This window comes from Arachis ipaensis, chromosome B10 (assembly GCF_059453495.1).
Source record: "Arachis ipaensis isolate K30076 ecotype BB chromosome B10, ASM5945349v1, whole genome shotgun sequence".
Classification (NCBI taxonomy): domain Eukaryota; kingdom Viridiplantae; phylum Streptophyta; class Magnoliopsida; order Fabales; family Fabaceae; genus Arachis; species Arachis ipaensis.
Window position 1 is genome coordinate 142,439,013 of NC_142435.1, and position 12,923 is coordinate 142,451,935.

A 12,923-nucleotide genomic window follows, 5' to 3' on the forward strand; every position below is an offset into this window, starting at 1 on the left:
ATTCTAAAAATAAAAAATTTATTAACTAAACAATTGATATATATATATATATATATATATATGAAAATTAGTATAATTTATGAATATTATTATGCATATGATGGTATTAATGGAATAACAAAATCAGTATAATTATTGTAGGCTAAAAAAATTATTTATAATAAAAAATTAAAAAATAATTAATATATGTGACTTAATATATGTGTACTTAAATAAAGAAAGATTTAAAATTATTTAAATAAAATAAATAAATATATCCTACGAATAAAAAATCATTGACTAATCGATTAATATATACTGATAGTAGTATAAATAAAAAATCATCAAATAAAAAAGAAATAGTATGTTTTCAATTTTGGGAATAAAACGTAAATAATTATAATATAATAATTTGTTTAATTATTAATATTTATAATTGTTATTTTAAATCATAAATTTAGAGAAAAAAAAGTAGATTAACAAAAATAATTAATAACTATATTAGAATTGATACACATAACACTAGATTAAGAAAAAATAAACGCAATTACTATAATTTAAATTAATTTTAATAAAATAATTTAAAATTATAATTTTAAACTTATCACGTGTATAGTACGAATTATTGAACAATTTATTATCATGTACATGGCACGGATTATTAAACAATTTCTCATGTATTTTTTTTTCCAAAATAAAAATACTATTTTTACTTATAATTATTATTCTTTATCAACTCTTTCATTTAAACACTAATATTATTTATTAATTTTTTTATTTTTATTCCTCACATTTATTAAAAATTCCTTTTCAATAATTTAGATATTAATTATTGTTATTTAATTAACTTATTTTAGGTATTTATTTATTAAAATTTTAGGTATTAATTATACCTCAATTACGGTATTAAGACTTTGAACATAATTTCAATTTAATTTTGAAAAATATCAAAAATAAATATATATATATATATATATATATATATATATATATTTGTTTTTGATATTTTTCAAAATTAAAATTATATTCAAAGTCTTAATATATATATATATATATATATTAAATTAGAAGAGCAGATTTTAATTTTACATAAAATAATATAATAGATATAGAGTATAAATAAATTTACTTGACAAATATAATTATTCATAGTGTGATATTTTATTACGATAACATATCTTTGTGCATTGACTTTCTATATATATATATATATATATATATATATATATATATATATATATATAGTTTGTTATTTTTCTATTACATGACATATTTATTATTATATTTTAAATTTAGAGTTTCTTTGATCTAACATTGCAGTGAAAGAATAACAAGAAAAAAAATGAAAAAAAAACATGAAAACATTCTAAACATAATTACCGCTAATCTTTTTTCTTTAGTTTTCAAATATATTATTTATTTTATTTATTTAGAGTAATAACTAAATTTATTATAACTATAGTAAAATTATCTTTAAACTATTAGTATTATTAGTAAATTTTTAAAATTATTGACATATTATTAGTATATGTAATAAGCAGTAAATTTTCTTTCATGTTTATTATTTAAAAAATTTATAATTTTCACATAGTCTTTATTCTATTTTTTTTTCCATACCTAATGACTATTGATTACGATCCTATTAATAGTATCACCTATAGTAGATTATACGAAAAGAAAGTATGAAAAATAAAGACAAGAATTATAAGGCTATAAAAAGTTCCATTCAAGTTTGATAAGAGTAAGACGGTTTACATAGAAATAGTTCTAATAGATGATAAGATTAATTGATTCATTTACTAAATTTTTTCAAGTAATGCTAAGTTCAATTTATAAATAGAGTTTAATTTTGATGCACTGACAGTGTAAAGCGTTTTATATAGTCGTGCAATCACATCCGTTCTTTTGGATGACCATTCGTGCAATCACACTGTCAGTGCATCAAAATTAAATTCTTATAAATATTTGTAATTCATATTTTAAGTTAATTTTATAAGTACACCATTTCACAAGTCAAAGACAATTCTTTTTAATAGATTTGTAAATGCTAATAGCTTTTATATTTAATTTATTTTGCAATACGATAAAATTTATTGTTCAATCAAGTCAAAGACAATTCTTTTTAATAGTTTTGTAAACGTTAATAGCTTTTATATTTAATTTGTTTTGCAATACGATAAAATTCATTGTTCAATCAAGAATTATTTGACAAAAATATTTGAGAATGAATTGGTAGAAAGGAAAGTCTATGTCTTCTCAAATTTTGAGATCGAGAAATCAAGCGGAATATATCTTCTGACTATACACACGTGCAAAATATCTTTTAAGATGGAGTCAGGTATAATACATTTGGTCGATGATCGTAAAATTCTGGATAATCATTTTAATTTGCTTGCTCATGCTGATATATTGCCAAAAAATTGTATAATAGCATCATTTTATCGATAAAAAAATTTTAATAGTTTATTTATGAAAATATTTGAAATTGTATTGTGACTTTTTTTTAAAGATGTATCCTTTTATTAATATACTATTGTTAGTTTTATCGTTTAATAAAAAATAAATCAGTAAATTCTTTTTATTTTATACACGTTCAAAGTTATAATTTCTTATATACTCATTTGTCCTTAATTTGGTACTTTTAATTCAATTTTTTTGTTCAATTAGATGTTATTAGATTCTTGACTAGAAAAGAAAAACTCATATCATGGTCAAAAATAGAGAGAAGTGACCAGTACATTGTGATTGATCTTCATGATTTGCAGTATGTAAAATTTTAATATGAATATTTCTTTAGGTTATAATTATGTGTTGTGGTGCAATTTTTTTTTCTTTATATATTACTACTTACTCCCTTAATTCTCGCTTTCATTTAAAAATGAGAAAAAAATAAGATGTATACTATGAGATCAATTTACAATCCAATTACTTGATCATCTATGTGATCACCAAGCAACTGAATACATAATTTATTCTCTAATTTATAAAATTTAACAAAGACATTGGTAAACATATTTGTTTCGCATTTATTTATATATTTTATTTATTTATGTTATATTTGTAATTATATTATATCTATTTTTATCAATATACGTTTTTAAATTAAAAAATATTTGTGTATTAAATAAATTAAATGATAGAAACACGTAACTATTTTCTTTTTCAGTCAAGATTAAGTAAAATACTGTAATTTAGACTTGCAATATCAACATATTAATAGTAAAATGAAGAAAAAATGTAATATTATATCAAAAAAAATTTTTAAATCATAATTTAAATATTTTAAATGGGATAATTTCATTTAGAGAATTCATAATTCAAACATAATTTTTATACACTTAATAGCTATATTCGAGTTAATACATTTAATACTATATTTAAAAAAACACAAACAATGCACATCATATTATTTATTTATTAATTAAATTATTACAATTCAAATTAATTTTAATAGAATAATTTAAAATTATAATTTTAATTTTATCACGTGTATGGCACGGGTTATTACACTTGTAAATTATAAAGTCGATATTTATTCGCATGTGAAACACAAAAAAAAAAAAAGAGAGAGAGAAGGAGGTGCAATTTGCCAAGGGGTGCAATTACTATTAAAAAAGAATATTGAATCTTGAATTATTTGATCCGTTCTCTGTCTGTTAAGTTAAGTTTATTTTATTTTATGGTCAATTCTATGGTATTTATTAATTGTTATTTAATTTTTGTCTAATTTAATTTTTTAGTAAGTTTTAAATTTTTAAAAATAATTTATTTTTATATCTTTTAAATTAAATATTAAATTTTAACTCTTTTTAATAAATAAACACTATTTTTTAGACACCATAACATTTATTTTATTTTATAATAAGTGTCACTGTCATTTTCCTTTTGTATAAGGTTTCTTATTAAATTATTATGTATATAATTAATCTATAAAAATATTAGTGTTAAACCTGTGCGATGCACGAACTTATATTTAAATTTGACATGTTAAATTAAAAAAATATTTTATAATTATAATTTTTTTGAGTTTAGTATAACACGATCATTATCATTATATAATAAATGTACTTAATATGTTGTTTTATCTTTATTCAAAGTAAAAAGCAAATAGAAGAGTTTAAAGTCTATAATATTCTTAAAATTTAAGGAGGGACACATGAAAAAAATAAGAACATATATAACTGTAATAATAGCATGTCAATTTTACACTAAATTTTATATCAAAAGGCTAATAAAAAATTATCGACAACCTAGTATCTTACTAACTTCGTTAGAAAAGCAATTGGCATATGATGTTGTGCTCCTTGTTACACATTTCATCTCAAATCTGAAAACAGAGTTATAGATAAATTAGTTATATCTATAGTAAATATTTATACAAAAGTGTAAATCATAACATGCTATTAAAATGAAAATAATATTATTCTTACCTAAATATTATTAAAAACTTCTTTGAACACGATATTTGTTGTTGATGACTTTGGATTGCCATTTTCGTCTAAAATTAAAACCCTGAGGTCACTGTGACTTTTAACTCTTGACAAAGTAACATAAAGTTGTCCATGGTTTGGCAAGTAAAATCCTACATGTGATAATGATTGACCCTAACTCTTGTTAATGGTCATTGCAAAGCATACTCTTAATGAAAATTGTCTCCGTTGGAACTTAAATGGGAACCCTAAATCTGAAGGGATCAAGTTCATTTTTAGAATGTACACTTTATCTCCAATATTTCTACCAGTCACTACCGTCGCTCCAATTAAGTTGCTGCCAAGTTCGTTAACTATTAATCTTGTCCCATTGCATAAACCTGAAGTCTGGTCTATGTTTCGCAGTAGCATTATAGCGACTCCCGGCTTCAAAATCAACTTGTGATTGAGTAATCCCGAACATTTGATATCATTTAGGAACTCTGGTGTGAACCACTCTTATTGTACATCTTCATTCTCATCAGCTTGACATGTGTCAGAACTTAAATACTCCTTTTTCATCCATGGAAAGATTGTCAAGACAAAATCATTTACATTCTTAACACTCTCAAGCGTGGGTGCAAGAATTGTCCTACTCTAAAAATACTTGTAATCTGACATGTTTTACAATAAATTTGGATATGCAAAGTCTACCAAATGAGAAAAAAGGTCATCAATAGTTGTAATCAATAAATCATTTAGAATTTTAATTTCTGATTCATCACCAACAACAGAATCAATATTTCCATTTTCAACATCAAGTATCCAATTAGCAAATCTCTTCATTTCACCTTCATCTTGATCTGAAGAAGATATTAGAAGCCTCATATTCGTATACAATTTCAGAACCTTACAAAACGACCACAGATGGGATGAGTTAATAGCTGATGTCAATATATCGTGTCCACTCCCTTTCGGAATCACCAGAAGTATTTGTCTGAAATCACCTCCTAGAACAACAACCTTACCACCAAATGGTTGATGTGTCTTATGTTGATCGGTAACTGACATAAGATCCCTGAGCGTCTAATCAAGTGCTTCAAAGCACATTTTATTGAGCATTGGAGCTTCATCCCAAATTATTAAGCTACTTTGAATGAGTAGCTCAGCCTTTAAACTGCCATGCTTGATGTTGCAAGTAGATTCATCAGTAATTGTAATGGGTATCGAAAATCTAGAATGAGCCGTTCTGCCACCAGGTAGGAGTAAAGACGCAATTTCATTGGATGCGGCATTTAAAACAATCTTTCCTCTAGACTGAATAGCAGAAGAAAGTTCATTCCAAATAAATGTCTTACCACACCCACCATGCCCATAAATGAAGTAAAAACCACCAGAGTCTATAATAACAACATTGAGTATCTTATCGAATGCTAACCTTTACTCATGAGTCATATTTTGTTCCGTATATAAGTTTGTATGAGTAAACTCATTTGTGTCATATGCTAACTCCTCCTCTATTAGCTTATTCTGAAAAAGGAGAACATCAGACATCTCAGGATATGACATTGATTGATAGTCTCTTAAAGATCTCGCATTGCTGTTGAGTATCTTCTCAATCTCAATAAGGCGGAGATTTTTCAATTTGTCATCAGTCATGTTTATTCCTAGTAAAAGCACATGGTGATTTTATGAAATATTTAATAAGTAATTCCAAAATAAAACTATTAATATTATGAATAAAAATAAAAATAATAAGAGAATATAATCTTGATATAAAAAAAGACATAGTAAAATACATTGGTTTTTCAAATATTTTCTCCTCTTATGTAGTATTCCATCAGCTAATAATGTCCAAGTTGCATTTCAAACACGCTATGGGTTGCTAATGCTATTAGATATCAGTAGTATCGCAAATAATTTTCTCAATTGATGACCAGATGCAAGTTCAGCTACCTCATTAATAGCTGTAATGAATTCCCTATCATCGCACAGTAGTGCCATGGAATAGCAAGCATCTTGGAAGCTAGAATATGTAATTCCACTAACTGTCCTAATAGACTCATATGTTGTGCAACCTCTCTGAACAGCTAACAAAATTTTCATATAATAAATATCACCTGTACCCGGTGGAACATAGTTTAACCTCCCGATAGAATACCCTTTTTTGCGTGGATTCCATTCTCTTGCTTCTCTATCATAAACAAATTGATTTGGAAACTCAGCATATGTCAAAATTTGACCTAATTCAAATTTTTTATTGTCCTCCATCCATGCTATGAACATCGTACATTTTCCTTCCTCTTCTTCCACGATTTCCTCAAGATCGTCATCGTCTTGCTCTTCAGGAAAATGAAAGATTAATCTCGTCATTAAAGGCCACCTCTGATGAATATCATAAGATAAAGTTCTCCACACAGCCTCACATGCAGACAAATATCTGTAATCATAAAATTGTTTGATCTCATCAATAACCTGAGCATCCTTTTCCACTAGAAGCTTCCTTTGTAACTCCAACTGCTATCCTGTATGGACCTTTATTCACATACTTGAACAAATATTTGATAGCATTTGACTTGTTGTAATACTCTATATTAACATGCGCTTGATAAGACATCAACATATATGCATTGTATGGAACCACATTCCTATTATCCATATGGACTCCCTTCTTCTCAGTAATCACTCATTTGTCTCGTCTTCTATATGATGGGTATCCACTATCATCGATAATTGTGGTTCTATTGAATGTTTTGGGATAATATTTAGTGTAGTACCCATCTTTTATGCAGGGAGATCTTGAGAAAGCTCTACCACATGGTCCATGAATCATATTCGTAGATACAGCCTAAACAAGTTTAGGTGCCGAACAGGATCTGACAACTCTGAAGATATTAACCGATCAATTTGAGTTGTTGTTGTTATCTTATGGTCTCCACTTAACCATAAAAGAATGTGAGCATGTGGTTGACCTCTTTTTTGAAATTCTACCGTATACATCCCTTATACCAAAAAGATAAAAAAATATATGTTATAAATAAACTATCTATTTTATATATGTGTTTTGACAAATTAAGGGTGATAATAGAAAATCAACAATATGTTAAGTAAGAAAATATTTTGCCATTTATTTTTATAAAAATCTAAAGGAATATTTCTCTAAAAATAAGGTTGGATGATGAGCAATACCTGCATCTAGCACTCCAAATGGAATTCCTTACTTAAGATTCGAGATTATCATGTCAAGCTTAATTTTGAACACTCTACACGATATATCCGGCCGGTCTTCAACCTTTAAGTTCATTAGATTGTTAACCCTTCCAATCTCTTGCCAACTCGAGTTACATGTCATTGTAATAAAAAGGTTTGGATATTCATATTTCTTACAAATTGCCATAACATCTTGACAATTATTAAACATGTATCTCATGCCACCAGTGAAGGACGCGGGTATAGGATAACACGTTTACCTGCTTTGGTAGCACGAGTCTCATCCCTAACAACTGCATCTTGAATCCCTTTGTATATATCACTCCTCACCTTGGTTTGGTTGTTTCGATAGTAGGTCAGCCTTTGTGCTTCAATCATAGAAAAGCAATCAACCAAGAATTGCTGAAATAGTCTTCCACCATTGACAATGGTTGCATACTCGATCCTTCTCTCTTGTATTCTAAATGCTATGAACTCCCTTAAACTCACACGATGTCTCTTTCTATTTTCATCAGCCCTATAAAATTCTCGCAAAGGAATGTCCTTTTAGTAGCCATCTTCACCGTAAGGAAATATCATAGGATACTGAAGAGGAATAAATGCGGTGTGTGTCTCATGAATCCTTTGTAGATGTCCGGACTTTAATTGAACTATAATATCACGCCCTGCATTTCCAGAATCAAAATCTCCTACTATTAGAGCTGTGACCTCGTTAGAAGATGGTAAATTATAGACTCTTGCGTCATTTGATCTTTTTCGGTACAACCGTAGCCTTATATTTGTGATATCTCCTTGATTCAGGTAGTTTCTCACTATCCTAAATGTGCGAGCAAGAACATTATGTTGATCGATCATGTCCTTAAGGTTTAGAACTAAGGACTGGTCAATGTTGTTGTTGGTTATTCTTGAACTGTATAAAACATTAATTGAAAAATATTAGTATTCATAATTAACCAAAATCAAAGTCTGAACTACCTTAATATGTTTTTAATCAGTTTGGAATGTATGATACAAATCTGAATATCTCTATCCTATTTGAGACCTCATTTTCTGTATCATAAATATATAACTGCGCGAATTTTGGTCTTTGTCCCTCAATTGCCACCAAACTTCCAATTCTGTGGTAGTTTTGTCTACTCATAATGAACTGGGGAGGACCTGTTCTATCATTGATGGAGGTCTCTATTTTACATGTTCCAACATATTGAGAACTCAATATTGGATCATGTTTTGGACTTCTCTGATCTCTCCTCATACGCATCATAGCGTCGCAATGCCGACACAAAAATTCTAGGTCACCAATATCTATCACATCTAATAATCACCAAGATAATAAACTATGTTTCATTTATATCTGCAATAAATACTTTATATAAAAATATACCTTTCTTTTACCATGTGAAGTATAAAAATAATATTTACAAAAAATTACCGATGACTGCAATTTATGGATTAAAAAGATGAGATCATATAATACGGTTTCATTGTGCCAACCTCAAGACTTATATTTTACATGTACACTAATCAAATAATAAGAATTACAATAAATCAATGTTCAAATACAAAAAATATAATATATAACCATATCTTTGTCAGAATTTTAAAAACTTGTACACTAAACGATAATTTTTTTTGTTTATAAAAAGCATAACAATAGTAAATAATAAAGTGCTGATATTGCTACTTCTTAGATTACCTATATTCTCAGTAACATCGAATATGGTTGGGTATTTAATTTGCACAGAATTATTTAATACAGTCATATTTTCAGTAATATTCTCAACTTCTTCAAAAGTTTTTAAAAGATTTATAACCAATTCTTTCAAAAATGATTTCCTTTGTCTCAGGTGTCTTCTTTTTTCAGTTATGCACACTTCTAATTCTTTAGTATCTAAATTTGAATTAGATGTATTTGCCCTTGTAATCATTAGAGATAATACATCAAGTACTTTATATTATAAAAAAAATTAATGTATCTTTAGATTCAAGAGCAAACTACATTATATTACCATTGCTATTGACTATGTTGGTAATGTTGCTACATGTTATCATCATCTCTGTAAAATGTCCTTGCATTGATGTATTATCTGTTAAAAGCATCATAATTTAATTAAATTTTTTAATCAGCTGAAATATGAATATATATTATGAAGGTAGTATTAAAGATAAAAGAAGCAAAATTTTAACTTTGTGATAATTACAATCTATCATGCTTATCTTACCATGCCTCTTTTGAAGTAGCATAGTCTTCCTATTCAGTCTTGCATCTCTTTGCAATCTAATTCGATTTGCGTGCTCCAATGAATCTATAATAATTATATAGCATATACCAAAGATTGTTTTTAATAAACCAATTGAAAAATTAAATGTTTGGTCTTTAAGTAATAAAAGCATATTAACATACGCTGGCTTTGCAACTAGTCAATATTGTTTGATGTTTGTTGAAGATGTTGTTGACTTGTCTGATGACATGGGCTATCATATTCTCCATGTGTGATACCCGAATTACTAATACCACTAATATTGGTACATTGTTTTTTTTCACCTACAGAGTGTGGATTAGTAGTTGGAGATAATTCGAGACATTAGTTTTGAACATATTTTCTGTTAAAGTTTATAATTGAATAAATGGTAGGAAAATCAAAATACATAAAGTGAATGCATATTCACATAAGCAAGTTTAAAAAAAATTCATCCAAAAATCAACCTGTATTGATGCTGCTATTTATAATGTCCGACAACACCGATTCAAAATGCACACCATTAGAACTATCACTCGAATTTCTTGTAATTTTTTCATAAACAAATTTAGTAAAATATTACGAAGAGTTATTCTCCACATACAAGCGTTTTTTCATACAAGTCATACAAGTCATTTATATTTACGCGTTTTTCACGTTCTTCTTCTTTGTAATTTTTCTCTCTCGTTATCGTCGTCATCAACACCACCTCTTCCTCCTCCTTCTCTTCCTCCTTCTTTTTTCATTGAAATTTCTTCTCCTCTTTTCGTTTTCTCTTTCTCCTTCATCATCAGTTATCTCGTTTGTTGAAAATAATAAATAATTCAGGTTCAGATTGTCAATTGAACCAGAACGAAATTGATTATTGTTTTGAATCCAAGGCTAAGGCGTGGTTCAATTTAGAAGAAAAAATATAGCATTAGAGGAAAGATTTTTCTGCAGCAAATTTGGATGTAGTACGAAGATATTTGGATGTAACACGAAGATATTTGGGTGTAACACAAAGATATTTAGATGTATTTTAAGAATTTTTGGGTGTATTTTTATTCTGATAAGTTCTGTATAGTTCAAAACTCTTCCTCTTCCTCCTTCTCATCTTCTACTGTTTCTTCTTTTCTTTTTATCATCATCACCATCTTCTTATTTTTTTTCTTATTCATCTTTTTTTTTATATTACCTTCTCAAGTTTCTTCTTATTTTACTCTCTTAACAAGAATAAAAACAAAAAAATCAAACAAAGAAGAAGAAGAAACACATAATGCTGTAAAATTACTTGAAAGAGGATGAACTTACATTTATTTAACTAAAAGAAAGAAAGAAATAAGGAAAAAAAGAAGAAAAAAAAATGCAGTATTAGAAAAAATATTTTTCTGTATTTGCAGCAAATTTGGGTGTAGCAAGAAGATATTTGGGTGTAATACGAAGATATTTGGATGTATTTTAAGAATTTTTTAGTGTATTTTTATTCTGATAAGTTCTGCATAATTCAAAACTCTTCCTATTCCTCCTTCTCATCTTCTACTGTTTCTTCTTTTTTTTTTTATCATCATCACAATCTTTTTTTTCTTTTTTTCTTATTCATCTTTTCTTTTTTATTTTACCTTCTCAAGTTTTTTCTTATTTTACTCTCTTAACAAGAATAAAAAGAAAAAAATTAAACAAAGAAGAAGAAGAAACACATAATACTACAAAATTACTTGAAAGAAGATGAACTTACATTCATTTAACAAAAAGAAAGAAAGAAATAAGAAAAAAAGAAGAAAAAAAATGCAGCATTAGAGAAAATATTTTTCTGTATTTGCAGCAAATTTGGGTGTAATACGAAGATATTTGGGTGTAATACCAAGATATTTGGGTGTATTTTAAGAATTTTTTAGTGTATTTTTATTCTGATAAGTTTTGCATAATTCAAAACTCTTCATCTTCCTCCTCTTCATCTTCTATTGCCTCTTCATCTTCTACTGCTTCTTCTTCCTCATCTTCTTATTTTGTTTTCTTATAATTCTTCTTGGGAGAAAAAATCAAACAAAGAAAAAAAATATAATATTACAAAATCAATAGAAAGAGGAGGAGAAAAAAATGCAGCAACAACAACGGTAATAAAAAAACAACGATGAAGATGAAATAAGCGAAGAAAAAGGAGGAGAAACGCAAAGAAAAAGGAAAAGAAGAAGAAGGAAGAGAAGGAGGAGAAGCAGAAACGTGAAGAAGAAGTGTCTTCCATAATGGTGAGTGAGAGCACGCTTTGGAAATGGTTGAGTGACGCGCGTTTATCACGCTCTGATGAGTGAATGTAGTTTTTGTTAGATTTGGCCCAACTTGTAAGACTTGAAAGCCAAAAAGACTTGTATGTATATCATAACTCTATTACGAAGACAATATAAACTAATAATTTATTACTTGTCAATAGCTAAATAATGTATAGAAAATATTGTATTTTATGGAATTTTATTTGGCCAAAATACTCATGACATGTTAGGTATTTTGTATACTCAATAAAAATCAAATATATAGAACTGACATACTTGAACATACCAAATAAAAAGATATATTATTCTAACCTAAAAACAAAAATTGTAAAATAATTAATTTATTTTTTGTATGAAATATACCTTGAATTGTGCTTCGTTTTGTATTATCTTTATCTTTTAATATCAATTTTCTTTTCAATCTTGCTTCTCTCTGGACTTCTTGCATCTTTCAATATATACTTGAAAATACCAAATAAATAATTTTTTTAACTATAAAAAAATACATCAAACATAATACATTTTTATTGGTAAATTTTTTATATTATTAAAAAAAATAATGTCCTAAGTTGAATTTGTGTGTTGTGAAGAGGAGTGGGGGTTCACGTGCAATATAGGAACAACACTCATGACCCACCACGTATATTTGCTCCTTTTTCTTTATTCTTATTCCATTAAAAAATGTTGCCTTTTTTCTAAAAACGTTGCCCTTGAATAAAAACGTTTGTTACCTATTAATAATATTAATAAAAATATTCATAAAAAAATAAGTTAAAATAATAATTTAAAAAGATGAGAATATCAAAATATTTATATTTATAAAAATAAATATATGA

At 27.0% G+C, this 12,923-nt stretch overlaps 1 protein-coding gene across 1 annotated transcript; it reads right to left on the reverse strand.

Moving 5' to 3' along the window:
* Positions 1-5,072: 5,072 nt before the first annotated feature.
* LOC107621385 (uncharacterized) lies at positions 5,073-6,047 on the reverse strand. The gene is made up of 3 exons (XM_016323408.1): positions 5,934-6,047; positions 5,540-5,705; positions 5,073-5,452 (listed from the first exon to the last, which is right to left on the reverse strand). The coding sequence occupies exons 1-3, from the start codon at positions 6,045-6,047 to the stop codon at positions 5,073-5,075; spliced, it is 660 nt and encodes a 219-aa protein (XP_016178894.1).
* Between the last annotated feature and the right edge of the window lie 6,876 nt (positions 6,048-12,923).